At 39.2% G+C, this 23,078-nt stretch overlaps 1 protein-coding gene across 3 annotated transcripts in view; it reads left to right on the top strand.

Annotated features, from left to right (window-relative positions):
* tbc1d22a (TBC1 domain family member 22A) overlaps nt 1–23,078 on the top strand; it is a 143,123-nt gene that overhangs the window by 77,017 nt on the left and 43,028 nt on the right. For all 3 annotated transcript variants that reach the window (XM_023952363.1, XM_023952361.1, XM_023952362.1), the window contains one exon: nt 20,853–20,959. In XM_023952363.1, coding sequence (XP_023808131.1) covers nt 20,853–20,959 — 107 coding nt within the window. The remainder of the gene's footprint in view (nt 1–20,852; nt 20,960–23,078) is intronic.

Below are 23,078 nucleotides of genomic sequence, written 5' to 3'. Positions count from 1 at the left end.
TTGTGAAGGTTAGCTTATGTGCTGTAAGAGCACAGATTCACTGTGAAAGGATGATGACAGAGCACTTGGAGAGCTTTTTTTTTTTTTTTTAATAAATTTTTTTTTTTTTTTATCTTGATCCCTTTTTTACTGCAAAAGGGCTTCATCTTCAAGTGGCAAAGCGGAGTCCTAAAAATAAGAAGCCTTGGAAAGAAAAGCCAACTTTTACCACAACAAATTAAGGTACAAAGACAAAAAAGTCTAGCCAACATGAATCATCCATGAAAATAGAAGTATTTCATAGCTTTGCTCCCCTGGGTATTAGAAAAATATGAGAAGAGAGGAAAACAAAACAAAAAAAGGGTGTCCTGATTCAGCGGTGGAGTCTGCGTTACGCATTTGTGCATTTGACCAGATTTTTAAACACATGCTCTTTCCACATCCTCAAATGCTCACTTTCTTTCTGGAGAAGCTACTTAAAGCTTTCACAAATGAGCCGAGCGATTTATGCTCTTTCTCACTTTCTAATGCAGAGCAATCGCTGTCTGCCAGGGGGCACATTTGAGAATTATAAAATCATTCTGGAGCTGGTTTTCAAGAGAACAGAGCTTCACATCAACCCATTTTCTCTTTTGACATTTTTTAATGCTTAGAAAAAAAACCTCATCTCATTGGTGTGCTTGTAAAACATGAAGAACGACTAAGAAAAAAGAAAATCCAGTTAAAAAACGATTTAATTTAATGTAGGACATAAAAAAATAGCCTTTTCTCTTCAAGATTGATAGGTTTGTGACATGCGGACAGATTATGTAATTTAAATATATTAATATACTTCCTGTTCAGTGCTGGAGAGTTGGCATTCATTATTATTCACTGACCACCCTATGTACAGTGCTTTAGAACACAGAAGGCTCTGCTGGATATCCTTTTAAATGGTAATGTGTAGCCATTACACAAATGCAAGTACTTACTCAGCTCAGGCTTGTGTATGTGCAGCATTGCTAGTAGAGCTGGTGAGGTAAAGCATTAGAGGGGACAAAACGGCAGGGATGGGAACATAATGTCAGTCAGCTGCTTTCAAGTGCCTGCAGGCGTGTGGCACACGACAGCAAAGCTTCGGCGCCACACATTTAAACACAAATCTTTAGATTTGGTTTAAAAAAAAAAAGAGTGTTACAAATAGTTTTGTAAATTCTAGGAAAAGCTAGTAACCCTGCAGAATGAGTGCAACAAGTTCTGTTTGGAAAATATAGAACTACAAGCTTTTTGAGATAAGATGGAGCTTATCCATTTGAAGCTTTATTAGTAAAATGATTTTATAATCTATTCTGTTAATGAAAGAATGCAAAATTTGTTACAGTATGGGACCTTTTCCACAAAATTGAACTTACTCCACAGAATTTAGAGCAGCCTCAGTAAAAAAAAAAATAGAACAGTCTAATCTTAAGGTAAGATAAGCATGAACAACTTTTTTTTACTTCCGATTTAACCTTTTCCCTAATAACAAAGTTATAATATAGCGTTTTAATCATAAAAGTTATAATACGCTGTTTTTAGTCAGAGCGCCCCCAGTTTGGTACTGGTATTGATCCAAACTGTACTGAACAAAGAAAGACAAATGAAAATAAAATATTTGGCTATTTGATTTGCAAATTTAATTTTGCCAATAGATGAGTTTTTACCTTTAATTTTAATTTATGTCCATGTTTTAGTCACTAAAAAAAAATAGGGTCATATAATCTGACTAGATAACCACTTTCCTCTCTTCAATGAAACTTAAATGGTTCCTGGCCGGCAGGCAGTCAACTATTATCGTTTTTTTTCTCTTTCAATGTTCCTGCCACTGTTGGTGGGGTCTTCTTTTTTTTTTTTTTTTTCTAAAGTCTTCCTCTGATTAACGTTGGTTATTAGCTCTAATGAGCTGCTTAGCGATTGCCCGAGCAAAGCTGCTGACATTTAGCAGCAGCACTGTCTTTTTCTGCTTCATTCCTTTATCTGCTTTTGCTTTTTCTAATTCCTTTTACTTTAACCATCGGGTGGGATTATTGACTTAGTGTAGCCATTATTTTTCCCCAGACGCTTTGAGATCTGTTCTTCAATTTTCCTTCGCCGCGTCTCCCTTTTGTCTCTCCATTGGCTGGAGGATTGCAGCAGTATTCATTCTGGAGCACAATCACCATGTTTCTGGAGTTAGAAATAGCTTTGGACCGGCAGAAATTGAATCAGCCGTGTGATTGTGACCCTCTGTCTCTATCTCCAGCTCCTCCATACAAATATCTCTTTCTCATTCCACCATAAAATGTTATTTGACATTTGATGGTTGCCACTATACATTTGCTTTGTGTCTTTTTTTGCTTTAAGTAGCACGTCCACCATTTGTCTCTTTGGTTTTTTTCCTTCTTTTTTTTTTTTTCCTTTATGTTTTGCTTAATGAAACGCAACAAAAATAATTTTTCTTACATTAAACTTAAAACCCCAATGACATTTTTTTCTTTTCAATAAAGCCTAAGCATCTTGGTAAAAAGGCATTAAAATATTTAACATATTCCATCATCTCTCTCTGTATGTCTTAAGCATGTAAAACACTAACATCTGTGTTTATTACTTTATTAAAAGGTTAACCTGTTAATTTGTTACATTTGTTTACATTTTACTTTAAGGCCTGCGCAAATACTTAAATATTTACTGCCCACATCTTCAGTCAGTGCTACCTGCTGGATGTGTGGAGGGATACATTAATAAAGAGAAGAAAGTTATACTATCACTAATCTGGAGGTCGGGGATCTGCAACCTGTGGCTCCAGCTCCACATCCATCCATCCATCCATCCATCTTCTTCCGCTCATCTGGGACCTGGTTGCAGGGGCAGTTGTCTAAGCAAAGTTGCACAGACTTCCCTCTCTCCGGCCACTTCCTCCAGCTCCTATGGGGTGACCCCAAGACGTTCCCAGGCCAGGCAACATACGTAGTCTCTCCAGCTTGTCCTGAGTCTTTCCTTGGACTTCCCTCCAGTGGGACCTCCCCAGGGAGGTGTCAAGGAGGCATCCGGACGAGATGCCAAACCATTTCAAGTGGCTTCTCTTGATGCGGAGGAACAGCAGTTCTACTCTGAGCTCTCTCTGGGTTCCGAGCTTCTCACCCTATCTCCAAGGGAGCGCCCAGCCACCCTACGGAGAAAGCTCATTTCAGCCGCTTGTATTCTGGAGCTTGTTCTTTATCGGTCATGACCCAGAGCTCATGACCATAGGTGAGTACTGGAATATAGATTGACTGGTAAATTGAGCTTTGCTTTCTGGCTCAGCTCTCTCTTCACCACAACAGATCAGTATAGTGACCGCATCAAGGCGGACGCTCCACCACTCTGCCTGTCAATCTCACGCTCCGGTCTTCCCTCACTCATAAACAAGACCCCAAGATATTTAAACTCCTCCACCTGGGACAGGAGCACTCCACCCACCCAGAGAGGACAAACTACCTTCCTCTGGTCAAGAACCATTGCCTCTGATTTATCGGTGCTGACCCTTATCCCAGCCTCATCACACTTGGCCGCCACACAATGCATGCTGGAGGTCTTGATTTGATTAAGCCAACAGGACATCATCTGTAAATCCTGTGGTCCCCAAACTAGACACCCTCCAGACCCTGGTTGTGTCTAAAAATTCTTTCCACAAAGACTATAAATAGATTCGGTGATAAAGGGCAGCCCTGCCAGAGTCCAATGTGCACCAGGAACTGTCGGACTCTTCTATGCGAACCAAGCTCCTGCTCCTGTCATACAGGGACTGGATAGCTCTCAGTAAGGTTCTCAGGACCCCATACTCTCAGAACACCCTCTACAGGACACCGTGGGGGATGTGGATGAACGCCTTCTCCAAATCTACAAAACACGTATGGACTGGATCGGCGATCTCCCATGAATCCTCTAGCACCTTAAAGAGGGAGTAGAGCGGGTTTACTGTTCCATGTCCAGGACGGAAACCGCACTGTTGTTCCTGAGATTCAACTATCAGACGGACTCTCCTCTCCAGTACCCTGGTGTAGACTTTCATAGACTTTCCCAGTCTTGAAAAGGGGAATCACCAAAGGGGGACTGTTTTTTTATTTAAGCTTTATTTATCCAGGCAAGACAGATTAGAAAAAAATTCTAATCTGCCCCTTGCCCTCCTTGTTGCTGAGAGCTCTCTGTATACAGATCTAGTCTTCTACAAGAATGGAACAGAGCAGGGAGCCAGTGGGCGTCCAGTGTATTTTCAACGTAACATGTACAATCTTTTTCAAACTGCATATTTTTTAGTCTGCTCCTAACTCACTATGATTTGAATAAGAAAATATTCAGAAATGCAATTTTAAGCTTCCCATATGTCCTCCATCATCACAAAAATGCAGCAAGAACATGTTAAAACCACCAAAAGTACAATTTTCATCAGAGTGGGTCTTTAATATATATGGTACCTTTAAAAAAAAAAAAAGTTTTTTGTCCCTTGCAGTATTGATATGTTTTCTTTTTCTGAATTAGTGGTGCGTTGGGTGGTTGTTGCTCCACCATCAGACGTTGCCCATCAATAGCTGTGCTCTATTTGCATCAATCTTATTATCTGGAGGTTTCTGTGATTCCATCATTGCTGCAGATAAAAAGCAATAGAGCTCCCAAATGATCCAGAGAAATAGTTCTATCAAAGGATAAAAAATACTTTTGTGAATAATAGCAGGGGTTATTTAAAATTTTTAGATTAACTTAATTACGTGACTATAAAAAGCCTTTAATTGAATCTCTCTCCAGCAAGGCTTTTTCAGTTTTTCCCTTCCTCTCAGACTCAAATTCTCATGTCTAATGGGGGGGAGAAAGGGCAGGAAAATAGTTTTATCATGGTGTCATTGGCAAGACGTGCCCCACTTGACCTGATGCAATTGGAAGCAATTGAAACGCTCATCTTATCACAGGGCTGCTGTGTTTTGGATTGCATCACAAGCATGCTCCCTCACACACATACACCCACACCCCTCTATATATACAGTATGAATGAAAGCAGATCACCAGTTTCCACAGAAGATAAACAAACACACCACAAGCTCTTCTCCTGTCCACCACCTGCGTCCTTGAAATGGATTTCCCATTGCTAATGATCCCTGCTTATTACTGCTCCCCTTGCGCTGTGTCTCCTCTATTAACACTCATGACTTAATGGGATGTCTGAGAAGCACTCACAGCTCCAAAGATTGATTTTTTTTTTTTTGCAGTTTTGAAAAATTACTTCTTCATGAACAAAATCCAGATTTTGTGTAGGTACAAAATTAGGTATGCCACAATTCTCTGCTTAAGACCAAACCATATGTTGCAGCATTGAAGGGAAAATGAATTGTTGCATTGGTGCTGCATACCACTATATTAACAGTAAAGTGTCAAACATCTGTGTTGTGGTAGAATTAAGAATGGTATATCATTTATTGTTTTATGCGTCAACTGAAAGGTTTTTCTTCATTGTTATGTACTAGGGGTGTAACAATTCATTTTAACAATAATTAGATAACGTTTTTATTGTTGCCGATTCGATTCCCTTTCGATTTTGGTTCATTTTAAAAGATCTGATTTGATTTAATTCACTGACCTAAGATTGATTCAGGACATCTTTAGTCAAAGTTCAACCAGTATGACTCAGGGATAAATTCCTGAGTACTGAACAGTGTATAGGTCGATTGGGTTCTATTCAGCCTTAGACATATCAATCTGGTTCAATCCTTGGACTGTAAATCAATTCATTTGGGGTGGCAGTGGCTCAGGAGATTGAGCAGGTCGTCCAGTGATTGAAGGGTCGACGGTTCGATCCCCGCTCCCAGTCAACTCTCGTTGTGTCCTTGGGCAAGACACTTCACCCTCCCTGCCTCCAGTGTGGCTCCACTGGTGTGTGAATGCGTATGAATGTCCCGGTGATGGTCAGAGGGACCGTAGGCAGGAACTGGCAGCCACGCCTCTACCATCACCAAGTATACATGAGGAGTGAATGAATAATGGACGCATTGTGAGCGCTTTGAGCATCTGGAAAAGCGCAGATAAATCAAATCCATTATTATTATTATTATTTTCAAAGATCAATCAATTGATTGTTACACCATTATTGCTTACTGATAGAGTACAAAAAATAAATCTTTGGTTTTTTGTATGTTGTTTTGTAATGAACAAATCAAATATTGAACTGAAACAAAACCATGACCCAAAAATCAAGGTTTGAATCAAGGTGAAACTGAATCGTTGCATCTCTAGTACAATTACCCCTTAACACCGGAGATACTAAATAAACTAAATAACACGTGCTGTTTGACTTACCGTAACTCGTCCGCCTTTTACACAGTCAGCATTACTCAGCTGATGCACACTCAAAAAAAGGAAATTACCAGCCAATTAAGTTAACGAAAAAGTAACTTGTCATTTCAACCGGAAAATTTTATGTATGTAAATCTTACGTGAATGAATCATGTCGATTGTACATAAAAATAATCCATTTAAAAGTTACTAATTTCAATCATGTTAATCCAACATGATACCATTAAATTGGATTCATTAGTAATCGCAAGGAATTGTGGGATACCATTTTCTTTGTCTATCTGGGCAGATTGGGGTCTAAGTGTGAGTTTTTGTCCATGGGTTTTATTGTCTAGCTGTTTTACTCTGTTTTAACTAGTGATTTAAACCGTTAAGTTTATTTTTTTTTGCACCATGAGTTAAAGTTTGGTAGAGGATGATGACCAACCCCCTTGTGTGGCAAACTGTTAATGTTCCAATACTTAACACAGAGTTCGCAGAATCTGAGCTCCTGTCTTGTGATGTGGGACTTTGCTGGGTAATTCATGTCTTTGATGTGAAAATTAAAAGACCCATTGGTTGTAACTTTGGAACAACATATCAATTACAGATGAATAAATAGAATTAAAGAAATAAATGGAAATTCAAGTTAAATAAACTGAATTTATTTAGGTGTGACAGATTAAAGTGATTCAATTAAATTGGATCAATTTTTTTCTTTTTGGAGTGAGCAACAATATCAATTTAAAGTTGGGTGCAACTGCTGTATTTAAATTGAATCAACTTAAATTTATTAGTTTGAACCTAAATACATTAAGTTGACCCAACCTAAATACATTAAGTTGAGCCAACCTAAATAAATTAAGTAGGACCAACATGATTCATTTTTGTTCAAGTAACGCAATCTAATCATGTGGAAATCCTTTCCATAATTTTTTTATGTTCATTCAAAGTGAACGTTTTTTGAGTGCAGAAAAAAACGACTTTTTATATCAGTTTTGCGCTGATCATGAAACAGTGAAGTGTTGCTTATCAGCACAAAGCAGAATTATGTTAATTGTTTAAACAGTTGAAGAGTCATGATTGTCGAAAGAATGTCAACGTAGGAGCTAAAGTTCTGGTGTTAAAGGGTTAGGAGATTGTTTGTACGAAGAGGTACTCTGTTCTTTGAAGCTACATACACACAGGACATGTGATGTGCATTCACAAACGTCCTGAATGCTCGTTAAGCATATGGTGTTCACACATGCGTGTTCCTACCCGATACTAGTGCATGTACTGGTTGCAAATCTTGTTCCTGGCTTTTTCTTTCACTTGTTTATTTCAATTTACAAAAAAACTTGATGTCATATAATTTCGGTCAGGCACAAACAGCAATTATTACTCCTTCTTGATCAATTTTCAAACAGTTGACACCTCCGTGTTTTGAAAAAGAAGCTACCCAAATGTCACTGCTAAATTCGAGTTCATGATTGATCAAAGTTCAACTTGTTAAACTTTCAGCGCACCTTTAATTGCCAATATCCACTTGCTTAGCAACAAATAAATACAAGAGTTTTTAACGCAGTATTTGGAAACGCACATTCACTCAAATGCGTGGTTCCGAGCCCTGTCTGAACCTTTTTTCTATTTGATTTGATTTGAAATGGTTTATTTCAAACAATCAAATGAGAATGATACACAAACACAATACAGTCATCAGTTATACATTCATACAATGACGAATCAAACTTAGGAGCAGGGCTCCAGACTGTGCCCAATTGGTCGCATTTTGCGACCAAAATTTGAGAGTGTGCGACTGAATTTTACATCCAGTCGCACATGTGCGACCAGTAAATTTGCCTCCCCGACCCTACGTATTTTTTTATACATTAAACCTAGAAGGGGCACGTCAATGATCAATGAAATAATCAATGAGACGCGAGCGCACACGCACGCAGGCAGACACACACACTCGCGCACATACTCATGAAACGCTAGCACACACTCTCGCGTGATGCCTGTGTGTGAGGCGGCCACTGCGTGTGAGAAGAATAGGGAAAGCCACTGAGTGGCTAAAATGCGTGTAGGGGGAGGGGCCTAGAGATAATCGCACGCGCGTAAACATCTGTGGGAAGGAAACGGAGACAAATATCATCACAACCTGATATGTGCGTCTGAGCTATGAGCAAGCGAACTAGTGATTCGTTCTTCCGACCTGCGGCTAGTGTACCAGTGCCAGAGTGTACAGCAGGGGTCTCATACTCGCGGTCCGCGGGCTATTTGCGGCCCCCAAGATGATATTTTGCGGTCCCCGCCTTAATATGAAGGTTTAATGTTGCTGCAGCCCGCCAGTTTGTATGAATGACATGACGTGTTTGAGATGAACCAGCGGCTCGCCTGGATCGTTGGGGACACCAGGCGGGGGGGCTGTGAGATGAAGGTGAATCTGCAGCAAGACTGAAGGACAACAGTTGGAGTTGTCCTTAACATTCAATTTAGTTTTAATATTCTTTTCCCCCTTAGTGTGATCTGTGTTATTATATATTTTATGATTATTTTAATGTTTTGTGATGTATGTAGCCTTTTTTAATGAATGAAATGTATTTTAAATTATTTTAATTAATCACTCCACTACAAAAACCATCCCATAATGCATTGTTTTGTAGTCTGTAGGGCAGCTTTCAGTCAGTTCAGTTTCCAGCTGTGTCTGGGTAGGTTTGCCCCTTGCTCCCACCCCTTTCTCGCGATATTTTTGTGTTGATTGACAGTTGATGTTGGAGCAAAAACAAAAATATATGTCACACACCAGGTGACATCTTGGCTGCACCTATTTGGTGTCACAAAGATAAATTTCCATCCGTTTTCCTTACTTATTTGTACTGTCATGACAGCGATGGTGCTGTCAGTTTACCTTCTTGTTGCATCTTCAAAAGTGCAGAATAAAATGTGACACTGAATTTGAAACAGCACATTGTAATTTCTGCATCTATTATTAAAGTATTTATTAGTAATACAGTGGAAATTATTAGATTTGGTTAGAATGTTGATTTACGGTATGTGCCCCCAAATTTTCTGGTTGTGCCCCTAAAATTTTCAGTTAGGGGCCACTGTGCTCCTAGTGAAAAAAGTTAGTCTGGAGCCCTGCTTAAGATAATTAGACATATTCATAAATACTGCTTGAAAGGGAGCAAACTTATATAATCCCACCCCTGTTCTACCGTAACCATTTTATTACATGTTTTTTTATTATCCGGTTCCTAGGATTAAGGATCCTGAAGTATCAAAAAAGCACATGACAAAGATGAATTACTTAAATTATGTAAAAAAAATAACTTTTTAAAAATCAATATGGCAATTTATTCAAAATATTCTCAGATTATGTTTCTTATAAAAGTCATGATTAATAAAAATAATACTATATCAGTAAAATAGACATTACACAAGATATTAAGTCATGGGAATGTGCACTTCAAAACAATTCTTTGTTTACTCAGCACAAACAGTGTGAAATGTTTTTTAAAATTATACAAGTTCCTATGTTTTGGTACTGATTGACCTATTAATTTGTGCAGTGATGTGTTCCATTTATTAATTTGTTTACGTAATACAATCAAACTATTGTTCATCTGTTTTCCTCAATTTTCTTGGTACATCCTTGCCTTTCCTCTTTCAGTACCCCTTTTCTGCCATTTATATACAATACAATTAGTACTGCATTTTCTTTTTGCAACATATTGTTTTTATGCAATTAAACAACATTTTCTGCATAACAGTGTAAATGCTCTTCTGCAGCTTTGCTCTCAAAGCTTATGCGAGTTTATGCAAAAGGCTTCAGCAATTTGTTCAACCTCTTTCCTTTCAATAAACTTCAACTTCTTCTGCTAAAAGTTATACAATTAAGCAATTAAAAGCAACCACCTTTAGCAATTATGCAATCAAACCTATTTCCACCGGAAATGCAACTTTTCTAGTTTATTGTTTTTTTTTTTTTTTTTTTTCAAAAACCACTTCGTCCAAGTGCAAAACTTTTCTTTCAGTAAAGGTGACATTTTTTTTTTAATGGACGTGTTTCCATTAAGCAAATTTAGTATTGCAAATCCAATTTGCGCAATTTTATAGGCAATGGAAACACAGCTGCTGTTGTGCAGCAAAACAGAATATGTGCTGTAAGTGTATTCTACCTGACAAAAGATTGTCATTTACCATCTTTTTCCTCAGTTATCTGACATTTTAAAATATCTAAATATAAATGAAAAAAACAAAATTAATTTAAACAAATTAACCAAAATTACAACTCCATTATTTATTCAAATTGTGAACATTTGTCTTTAAAGCCAAAGAGCCCTAATGGAGGGGAAAAAGGGGCGTCATGTTTATGTTTATCTGGAACCACAGTTTGCAGATCCAGGATTCTATTTATGTATTTATGCTTTGTGCTGTGAAGATCAACATTAGCTGATTCACGGTGATCATGTAAACGGTGGAAGAGTTCCGGTATTGCCGGCACCATCTCTGGTGTTAAAAGCTTGAAGGTCAAATAATCAGCTGTCTTTGCCACCATTATTTAGGGCAATTTGGTTAATATTATAGGCATAGGCAGTGATTTTACTGAATGTTGACATTCATATTGGTTCCAAGCTTTCTGAGTTTGAAAACGCTGCACTTAAAAGTAATTTGAGGATTTACAAATGAATATTTTACTTCATTTAGCAAAAGATTACCCTCAGATACCATTAAAATGAATTTTCACAATCTTGAAAATGTATTCAAAGGAAGAACATCTCCACCAAAGACCTTATCTCCAATACCTTTAGCTTCCTTATTCTACACCTTTACACCTTGCGTCTTATCTCACCATCATTCCGTCCTCGTTGTGTTCTTATTCCTTGTCATTTTTGCACATGTCTGTTACATCAAGCCTGCACTGTTGACTTTGCCGTTAATTATCCGCCAGCGTGGAGGTTACCCCTGCAGAAAATGTTCTCTCTCGTTAACAATGTAACGGTGTGCTCATGCTAATGGTGCCGCCGAGAGGAAATCACATATTTTGTTCCTGTTTCCCCGCTGCGATGTGTGAAGTCAGGTTGGAGGTATTACCAATCTCACTAGCATCTACCGTGTGTGACATTTTTAAGTGTCAAGCCTTGGGCTGTGTTACTTCTGTGGGGGAAAAGTAGATTGTGGCGTGTTTGGATTTGGCACCTGAGCTGAGTCATTAGATTCATTAGATTTAAGCGGAGCCACTGCTGTAAATTATAAGTAACGACTGCATTACTGTGCGGGAAATCTTGTTAAAGCCAATTCGCCGCTATCTCTCCTTGGCAGTCTACAGCTCAGGTTTGCTTGTGATTAATCTGAACTAGCAGAAGGTTGTCAAACTGAAATGCCTCCTTTTTTTTGTTTATTGCCAGTTGCTGCCTTCGCAGGAACACTTTATGATTACATCAGGCTAAACAAGCTCGTTCATCATCTTACATCATGGTACCTTGTGGCCCGCAGTTGTACAAGGGCAGATGGCAGCACTGGCGCAAATGCATGTTTGTGTGTGCATTCAGGCACGTGCCAGCACTCCGTCTCTGGAGGTGTGACCTGACTCTGTGTGCCAAGCTGTGCCAAGTGCTCACAGCTGGCAGCAACCAAGCAATTGGTCTCTCTAGACAAGTTGCCCTCTGAGCCAGGACAAACAGGAAATGATCCCTGGGGCCTTGCAGGAATTTGGCCAATTGCAGGAGGGAAGCAGCTTTGTGAAGAGAGATTTACATGGGCAACACTTTCAATTCATATTCAATAAGCTGGTTTGAAACCTTAAGTGAGAGGAGCTCAAGTTTTAAATAAACACTTGGCAGCTTATTGTAAAATCAGGCCATTCGTCCAAAGTAAATCAGTTAAACTTTATGACAAACATATACACATTCAGCACAAACACACTTATTATCTTTTCGATTTCATTTAATATCTTGATTTTACTTTTTGCAAGCACAGTCATTATAGATAGATAGATAGATAGATAGATAGATAGATAGATAGATACGCTTTTATTGTCATTGTCCATTGTACAATGAAATTGAAGCATCACTATTTCAGTGCAAGACGAAAATAAGGTTATATAAAATTAAGCAGTCTATAAAACATGTACAAGTGTACAAATATAAACTTTAATAAAGAATTGTGTGCAAACGTGTCAGATGTGCAAGAGGTAGCAATGAGGTAGAGTGTTGAAGTTGGGTAAATACTTAAGTGGACAGAACTATGGATAAATATATATACATATAAACACGTACATATGGATGGGCTATTACAAGTTTTATCTGTGCATTTCAGAATTGAACATGGTTATTGCCTTGGGAAAGAAGCTGTTTTTGAGTATTCATTTTGGTTCTTATGCCTCTGTAGCGCCTCGCAGAGGGGACTAGGCCGAACAGGTCTGAGCCGTTTTATTTTAAACTTTTTAATCAAAGTTGTGCTTTTAGACTAGCGACCATTGGATTTTCAGTTCCAGAACGAGCTTTAAAGACATTTTTTAAAACCTACAGATTGTTTTGGGTGTTAACCCCACCCATATTCCCTTTTTTTAAAACATTATGGTTCAGTGATGTAGCGGCTGGATGGCTCAGTTGGCTTGGAAACCAGGGTTCATTTCCCAGGGGGGCGCAACCTCTCCTTGGGTAAGACCTTTCACACTACTGCCCCACTATGTAGCAACAAGCGGCTACACAGTGGCTTTGAATCAGCCCAATACTTCCCACCCTGTGTCCATCCTTAGTCATTGCTGACAATTAAAGAAATGTCCAATGGCTGATCCTAGTGTAAGTAAGTTTAGCTCTGTTTCATCCGCATCAGTCACTTTCATTACTATCCAATTGTAATGCTCAAAGAGGCTCAGTGTGCTGGGATGCCAACTAGCGGTCGGGGGTTTAAGTGAAAAACAAGAGTTTTTGAAGACTGCTCATAAATGATTAAAACATTATCGTCTTTAAGGATTTTTTGATAATCGCATTACCATAGTCAATCCAAACATCCGGTAACCCCAAGATATTGCATTTTCTGTGTCCAACAGGCTAATTGATCGCCAACTAGTTACTTACATCTTTGTCGTCAAAGAAAGAACTAATGTTAAAGCTAACAATACAGTATTTGAACTTTATTGTTACACAAACAAACTGAAGGACAGTCTAAATGCTTATTTGTCTGGCCAATCCAGACAACACATGCTGTAATAATCTGTTCTTGATCATTTATAAATTTCTCAATTTGAGACTCAAAATTCCCTCCACTAATAAATAGAACCATAACAGCTTTGCAGACTTGATATTTTCCTTTCTGACCTAATCTCTCTGGAGTTGTTAACCTTTTTATTCGTAAGACTGCAGTTTTAGCCAAGACATCACTTTAAATTGTGAAGTTTCTTTTCTTTTAGGTCTGATCATTATCAGGTTTTACCTTCTTAAGATTCAAATACAGCTTTTCCTCCTACTTGCAGGGGTAAGGGACTAGAGACACCCGCAAATACGCAGAATCTGTGATACGGAGAACTACCCTCCACCCCCGCAGCCAATGATTTGTAAAACATTTACTAAAGAACATTGGAATATTTTCATTCAGTCATCTTCTACCGTTTATTCCCTTTCTTGGTCACGGAGCCCATCCCGGCCACTTGTGGGCGAAGGCAGGGGGCACCCTGGACAGGTCGCCAGTCTGTCGCAGGGTAGAGTGTTCGCAATCACACACCCATGCACTCTTATATTCACACCTAACACCTTTTTGGACGGTGGGAAGCCGGAGTCCCCGGAGAAAACCCACGCATGCACGGGGTGAACATGCAAACTCCACACAGAAAGGTCCCCCAGCCGGGACTTGAACTGGGGCCTTCTTGCTGTGAGGCAAGAGCGCTAACCACTACGCCACCATGCAGCCCACATTGGAAAATCTCTTAACATAAATACCTACTACCTACTACCACTGTCTGTATTCCGCTTCTGCCAGTTTGATCACAAATTTTCATATGTGCAACGGTCTGCTTCTTAACGACTTGGCTGTGTTGAGTTCTCATCTCCTACCAAAGTAAATGTCAGAACCTGCTCTCTCAACAGTTTGCACTTTCCCTCTGAGCAAGTATTATTTGGCAGAAGATTATTACAGAGGCACAGAACTCAAGCCGCTGAGACTCCCATTAATCAATGTGAAGCTCATTGAAGCTTGAACTTCCTAAAAATTCCCCCCGGTTCTCATTTTTAAAGCATTTCCTTTGGGACTCGGATCATGTCCCAGAGATGTATTGTCAGCCGGTCCTTTCTGTAAAGTCGGAGCGCCAAAAGTAATTACCAAGAGAATTTTCTGGACGAAACAAAAAAAAAGAAAAACCTCTACAGAGGCTTGGAAAGTAATTAGCAATCTTTCCCTTCAATGACAGGTCAGCCATTACAGTGTGTTGTCTCTGAAAGGCGGCAGTCATTCTGTTTTGTGTTTTGTAATGCTGCCAAAACACACTGCTGCTTGAATGAAGATGGGTGGAAAAAAAAAAGCAGCCACAGGTTGGCATCATCAGACTGTCACCGCTCAGCGTTGATTATTGTATTCTTAAATTAAGGAAGGTTCTAGACTCATCACTACAATGACTAATTATCTAAGAAACACTTTCCATGTTAATGTAAATAATGCCATCAGGTTTAGTTCCCTAGTTGATCATTGCGATTTACCAATCAATAATTAACAAGCTACGTGAAGAAAACTGTTTTTTGTTTACTCAAAACAACAAAACAAATTAAATTAACAAAATATTCAACCCATTAAAAGAGTCGGCTGTGGATGTTTGACAGCAAAGTTAACCTAATATGCAAATTATACTGACTGAGACACAAATCAAAACTAACCAGACTGAATTGAAGACAAAACAGAAGGGTTGTATAGTGGCTGATCAAATTATTGACACAAATGGGAGTGACCTACATAATGCCACATACAACATAGTATTAAATAAACACCAAATGAAATCACTAACTTCACAAAGGTTATATTTACTGAAAAGAAATTAACCAATAAACAATTTGGTAAAGGTTAGCTCCATAAATTACAAAATACTTAAATTGACGGTCCCAGTTCCCCTTTTTCCTCTATCAACAGGGACTGGGTTCTGCCAATAAACTTTGGCATAAAAATTATACTCCACTCTTAGCCAGCATTTGGACTAGGGTGAAGCTATTAGGTAAGAAATTAGGATGCCAAACTCCACAAATACCACAAAGAGAAAAAAAAAGAATATTACCATAGATAACAGAACCAAAGAGCGGCTGCATCTTAAAGGGAGCACAGTTGTGTCTTCCAGTTCCATACGGCTTGTGCGGCCATCCTTTAAGGTAGCCGCACAAGTGAATTGTAAATGAATTGTACGATTGTCGTGTGTGTGGTGAATATATCATGAAGTATTTGTATTTGCACACGCTTATGGCATATGGGTTAAGCTGTCATGTGGTGTCTTCACATCACACTCTAGTCGTTAGTATGGTGCCGGTACTGGACCAGTCACAACATATTGACGCACAATTGACTATAATGTACTTAATCACATTTTGCACTCAAAGCATAATGGTAGCGTATCGGGGAATAAAACAATTACATTTCTGAAAGCAGGTCAAAAAAAATGTCACAAACCAACGAAATTGTACTTTAGGGTCAGATGTACTTTGGCATGAAATGAATAGTATGCCATGAGTAGCATGGCAATAGATTATTTAATGCTGTCAGCTGTGCTCAGATGTGCTCCATCTCATGGAGAAGTCTTGCATTCATTCAACATCATTGTACTCAACAAGGCCACAGAGGAACTATTAAATTAAATGGTCTAAATTGGTCAGATGGTAGAAGTTTTTGTTTCTATGTTTTAAGAACAGCTGCCCCAACTCCACGTTGAGATTACCCTGATTGTCCTTGACTCAAACGGGTGCCTAAAGAGTTTTCATTAATCAGCTTTCTCTGACAGATGCGTTTCTTTCCATTAGGATGAATTTAGCTGTTTTGAAGGGTATGAATTTCAAAATTGTGGAATATGAGAACACACTGTCTGAGCAAAAAGCCATCAGCTATCCCCTACTTTTTTGGGCTTCCAAGGAGTCAGACCTTGTAATCTTTTAAAGTGGTGTCAACTCAAATATTTTCAGGTTTTCTAAAAGCCTTTCCAAGGTTTCTCTTCAAACTTTGGCTGCTCTTTCCTCGCTTTTAACAGTTTTTGTTCAAGTTCTTTTTTAGTGTGAATAATGTTCAAGAGTATTACGGCTGATCACAACCCCTTTGGTAATGTTCAAGCGACCACTTCCAATTAATAGTCGACCGTGTTCAAATCTCACCTCCCATGTTCATCTGTAGCTACACAAGTTTCCTCAACCTTTTTCGGGCTCTACATACAAAATGCGCGGCCCTTAAATGGACGTTGAACGTCAAACCATGTTGAACTTTGAATTTGTTTGATGTATAGATGGCGTCCCAATTAAATCACGGAAGTGCCAACCATTTGAAAAGTGATCATGAAGGAGAAATTGATACTTGCGGTTTGTGTCGGGCTGGAATTAAATGACACCCAAGTCTTTCCTATATCGGTATAGAGCTGTGAAAGAAGAAGCCTGAAGCAGTATTCTCTTGATTTGCCTTGCTTCAACCTTTCGCACCAAGCCTTTTCGAATTGTAGCTGGCTCTGCCTGGACTGCTTAAATCTGACTACCTAAACTAGGTGTGTTCTGTCAATCAGGATTTGAAATTACTTGAGTCAACCAATCAGCAGAAAGATGTTCAAGGAGAGCTGGAGACCAGGCAGGACTGCAGCTCTTGAAGACCAGGGTTGGCCACCCCTGGGCTAAATTATAGAGAGTATATGTCACTGGACATACTGACCTCTCTTCCCTCACGTTCCAAATTGGAAGTACCTGCTGGCTCCAATAAGCCGAAATCCCAATTGAGAAATAAATAGCTATTACTCAGTCATTCTACTTGTCAGAATAACCATTTTTGCTCTATTTTTTTCTTAACCTCTTCTTGCTAATTCTATTATTTTCATGATATTTTTATTTATCGCAAATTATTCAAGTTATAAACTGACCAATCAGATGCCTCAATCAAAGCATGTGGTGCCCCCCTGGCCGCCACTTTAAATGTTTAACAGATTCTCCCAAGCCACTTTCAATGGAAAGGGTGTGGACTTCGAACAAGCTTACTCAGGATTAGCGACAGTAGTTGTCCTAGAAACGTGGTTCAGACCGACTTAGACCAATCACTGTCGACTGGCACCAAATGGCAGCGCCTGTATCACGGAAAAATGGTGTCTGAAATTGGCTTCATTTTGCCGGAATCTGAGGTAAAGCATTTTCCATGGGTGACATCACTCCCAGTTTTTCCAGTGAAATATACTGTCTATGGGCTGAATTTGCGATCAAGAACTCAGGTATAGAGCGTTCAAGAACGTGTGTCGCACGCCAATCATGTTTATCATTACAATTGCAAATCGATCCTATGCAGCAACAGGTCAACATGGGTTGTCAGAGCACATTTTTCTAAAATCTGGACATGGCAATAATAAACAGGCTTAAATGTAGTACATCCATAAAGACCATTCCCAAACTAGGGATTTAAATGTCATATGTAAAACAAAGACCATACCCTCTTTTTAGCACAATTTCAAGGTAAACTACAAATTCACCCCATCTATTGTTGTCCAAGAAGCACAGAAACATTTTATAATCAAATCACAAATTAAAGGCTGAAGATGGCATCTATCCTGTGAGTAATGCATTACCAACGACTGTGGTGTAAGGGGTCTGACAGTAGCACCATTACGTCTTAAAGCCACTTACACAAGCCTTCCAAATACTTCACAATACACTTACCACATGCACGAGAATCACACGTTTTATTATCAACAAGCTTCAAGAGAACTGCAAGACACACCTGCGCTCCAATGAAGATGCACCTTGAACTGACTTTCTTTCTACGACCCGGCGCGAACAACCCAAAAACCCCGCACCTTAAATTATTGCAGGTGAAAAGTAATCAACTTTATTCTCTGATTCAAACCATGTAGTCTTTCCTGTAGTGATACTCCTGTTAGTGTCTCTAAAGTTGTGACCTGCTGGCCAGATGTCCAGCAGCTATCTGTCATTCCATTCAAGGATGCTCTTTACAGTCTTGTCAGCGTTTCACATGTTGAAATGGATACTAGACAGAGCTGCCATATCTTACATGTGTGCACAAGTGTCTAATAGGAATTCTAAGTGGGTTAAACTTTTGTTGTTAAGTCTGCATGACCACATATACAAAAGCATACACACACACACATTTGCTCTTTTTCTCTTTCATGCTTGCTCTTTTCCCCCCCTTTTCTCTCCAGATCATTGTTAATCAGTCTCATCCTGTCTTCCCTCCATTGGCTGTCAGTTGCTTGTCAAGAGCTCGTCAGAGCCCCCGTGGTCCGTCACACACTGTTGCTCTTAATGACATCTGATGACACCCTTTGTTGAAGTCACTCTGGGGACGAATCTTTGTGATGCCACTTTGAAAGATGCTTTTTTTCAGTCGCCAAGATGTGTTAAAGCCTAACTACATATTTACACGCAGTTTATCTTACAGCTCAAGTGACATGTGTCACCTCCCACCAACAGACTGCTTTTGCTCTAATTTTTTTACTGCAGTGTACAGGTGCCGTAAACATTCAAATGAACACAGAAGTCAACATTTAGACAAATTATCCAATGTGAAAGTAGGGAAATGATAAATATAGGCTTATAAAAACTTCATGGTGGAATACATCAAGGCAGCTCTTTAAAGTTAATGATGTGTTTTCTGCTATTAATATCTGTACAAATGCAAAACAAAGTAGCATCGTTTTATCTTATCCTTTGAAATATATGTTAAGTATGTTCACAACCCTAAATAGAAAATGTACTGACTATTTTTCATGTACAAACACTTTGACATTTTCTTGATGCTCAAAGAAGCGTAACCATTGTTCTTTGTTATTTTATGATGATGAAGATGGTATTTGGGCGGGCAAGTTGTCCATTAGTTGCTTTCTTCCTGCACGATCAACTGCCAGATGATCATGGAGTGTTTTGTGCCAGTATTCCAAGTGCAATGCTCACTGTTGCTGAAGGTTGATGCTGATTGGTCAGACATTTTTCCAATTAGCTCGTAGACTTGAGGGCTGTTGATGGAAGTGAACGTTGGTAATCTCGACAATGGTCTAACCTTCTATAGACTTTTTTTTTACACTAAGTATCATTTATATCTATGGTCCCAAGCCCGGTTGCTTTGAGAAGGTTGCGTCAGGAAGGGCATCCGGCGTAAAACATTGCCAAGTTTACCATGCGACTCGTTCACTGTGGCGACCCCTGATGGGAAAAGCCGAAAGAGAAAGGAAGGATTATTTATATCTATAATCTATCACAATTACAAAAGCAAGTTTATGGTGGATGAGGCTTAGCTAGAAAACAATCTTCTAGAATATTAAATCTGAAAAAGAGACAGCAGATGTAAGTTAGCCTGTAAGATCTAAAGGTATAGTCACATGCAACTGTACAGGGGTTAATCAATACCGACACTGCAGGGTTTTTTAGGTTGTTTTTTTGGCATGGAGGGTCAAAGAGAGGAGCAGCCGGTTCAAGACAAACTTTAATCTCCTTAAGATGCACAGGTGTGTCTTGCAGTTTCTTTTAGGCTCATTGAAAAGTGTATTTTGACATATTTGTGAGGAGTCGCATACACCAATGATGAATGAATGGGTGACCCTGTTGTACAGTGCCTTATGCCACACTCTAGTTGTTGGTAAAGCATTAGTCACAACTGTCCTTGCAGCTAGATATGGACTGTCTGCAGACAAAAAATAGGCAAACCTGTACAGGCAAGGAGCACGCACTTATCACTTGAACAGCACTTAGTGTCTCATTGCACAGTCTGCAGTATTTGCAGGGTCGCCAAAATAAAACATCTGTACTACGTACCCTTACTTGATCTTTGCATGTGTCACAAGTGTTCCTTACAAACTATTGCTCTACATTGCGAGATATGAATTATTGTGAATAAGGCATAAGCGCAGTTGAAAGATGTTTGTGGTTGTTTAAAGGGTGCCTTTCATGAAGAAATTTACAACAGGAAATGCTGGTTGCTATAGTAATTAATAGCCCAAGGTTATGTCTAGTTACCAGTACAGTTGGACTAGATTCCTTTTTTACATCTCATGCATGTTTCTAGATACAGTCAATAATATAATCCATGTAGTATATTGATAAGTATCTCTAGCAATTTTGTAATGTTTAAATCTATTACTTTTTCTTTTCTTTTTGTCCTTTACTCCCTGTTGTTTGACACCAGAAAGACAGGCAAACATGACATCACAGTTTTAAAAAATCATGAAGGTTGTCACAATTCTTTTGACAGCTCTTGACACTTTAAAAACTCTCTGTCCTTGTTTGTTCTTTCTCTTACAGCCTTTCTGGAACTGTCTGTACCATTTTACCTTTCTGTTTTTGTTTCCATATATCCCTTTTCATTCATCTGTTCCTTTGTGCACAGCAAATTCCTCACTCTGCTATTGTTTTTCCTTTTCTCATCTCTAGAGGAGGAAGTGGAAAACTTTGACGTGTCGAGCCTCCAGGAAGAGGCTCTGAGGAACATTGAGGCTGACAGCTTCTGGTGCATGAGCAAACTGCTGGACGGCATCCAGGTATCCATGTGCTTATGTTTGTGTCTAACAGATAAACTTTTGTATAAATTATGTCACTTTGAAGCCAAATATTTAAATTTATTCACAGTTTTTCATCAATGACGATGTTGCACAACTGGATTATTTTGCGAAGATGCGTCAGTTTGATTGGGGTAATCTTTCTTAGCTGAAAAAAATACAGGTCTTTGAAATTTGAGAGAATAATGAACATAACAAACATTTTGTTTTTAAGAAGACTGTCAGGAATAAAGCTTTATGACTCATTATATCCAACATGCAGCACTGAACAGCCATAAGGTGGCCTTAACAACCCACTGCTTTTGCTTTCACAAGTTTTAGACCAAATGAGCTGTCCGTGGGTCATTTGGTACCGGGCCACACAGAAAGAATAAATAACTTTCATGACTTCCATTTTAATTACTTCGGAATCTGAAAGTTGTTTTATTTTGAAAAATTGCTCAATTTTCTGTTAAATCTGTCTATGACACTCATGATGCAAGCCAAGGCGCTCTTCTTGATCAAGTGATATGGTATTGCTAAAATAAAAAATTAGTAAAAAACAAACGTCTCTGGAAAGTTTCTTTGCCAAGAGGAATAGGCCCAGCCAGGGGACAGAAGAGGAGCCTTCGACTTCCAAAAAAAAAGAAACTCTTTTTTGCACCATGAGTGTGGGAAGGGGAGAGGTTGATGACACCTGTGCGATGTACAAAGACATGCTTTCCCAAATAAAAGCTCAGAGTTTGTCTCTTCATGTCGCTGCTCCTCCTTCATCGTAGCGTTGCTTCAATAATCGCCCACCACATCTTTAAGACCGGTCCGTGAAAACTTTGTATGACATCATACCGGCCCACGGCGTTAAAAAGGTTGGGGGCCAATGTTTTAGACCATCACTATAGGAGCTAATGACGCTACATCCTCTGTTTTACTCACATACCACTGTCCATTCCTCTTCAATGAATGTGCATTTATCAGAAAATCCCCTATAGGCCCAGCATTTATGATTTGGAGTGGTCTAAATTCAGGTGAACGTCTTCCGTTATTTTGTCAAAACTGTCTTGCATATTTTTGAAGCCGGACTATGTGGAGGTGCAAATAATTGCATACAGACTGGAGCACAGGGCTCCGTTTAGCTTTATTGTTTCTGTTGCTGGGTACACCCCATCTGTCAGTTCTAAATGTGCATGATGGAGGATTTAGCAAAACTGTTGTCCAGCTACCTAAACTCACTTGTGCTAAGATATTTTTCCATTTATATTCTTTCTTACAGTATCACCTATTATCGCGTACGCTAACATCATATGATATGTCAACTTTTTTACCACATTTTACCGTTTACGACTTGATACGGGCTGTTTGAAGGCAAATAATAGGCAAATCTGTATGGGGCTCGCAGGTGGCCGGCGTGAAATGTCAAGTTTGTGGATAGCTCAGTGAGACCGTAGAGCAAAAATGTTGGTGCACACTTTTTTCCTCATCTGCATTACCCTCCATGGGCCTGGATAACCCAAAACCAGCAGAACCCATATGAATCAACCCTCATACAGATGCATGTAAGGATTGAGGTTTATCTACAACCAAATTTGGAAACCAATCAATACCAGCTGTGATATTTTTGGCATTGTGTTTATAGTTGAACCTCTATCCAAATTTTACAATTGGATGATTGATGATGAACTGTTCTGCTTCTTTCTGACACCATTATTGCAGCTTTTGATTAACGAGAATACCCCAATCCAGGTATTGTAGGGCGAAAGTGGGGTACACCCTGAGCTGGCGCCAGTCCATTGCACTGCCACAATCACACACCCATGCACTCACAAATTCACACATTTTAGTTATCAATTGCAACTAAAGTGTGATTTTTGTTGTTTGTTTTTGAAGACAGTATCAGTAACTGCTTTTGACAGCAACTGAGAAGAAGAGCCACTGGTCAGTTATATGCCGGGCTTAAATATTTCAGACCTGGACTTTAAACCCGAAACCATGAAGACGGCACTCGTTCGTACACACAGACACATTGATACAGGCTATGCAAACTCCAGGGGACCTTTGACGCTTTCAGTATTTTTTATTCACAGTTTGCTAATATATCCAAAACAGATCCACTTCATTACACGTG

Source organism: Oryzias latipes, chromosome 23, assembly GCF_002234675.1.
Source record: "Oryzias latipes chromosome 23, ASM223467v1".
Lineage (NCBI taxonomy): Eukaryota > Metazoa > Chordata > Actinopteri > Beloniformes > Adrianichthyidae > Oryzias > Oryzias latipes.
This window is presented reverse-complemented; position numbering and strand designations above follow the sequence as displayed.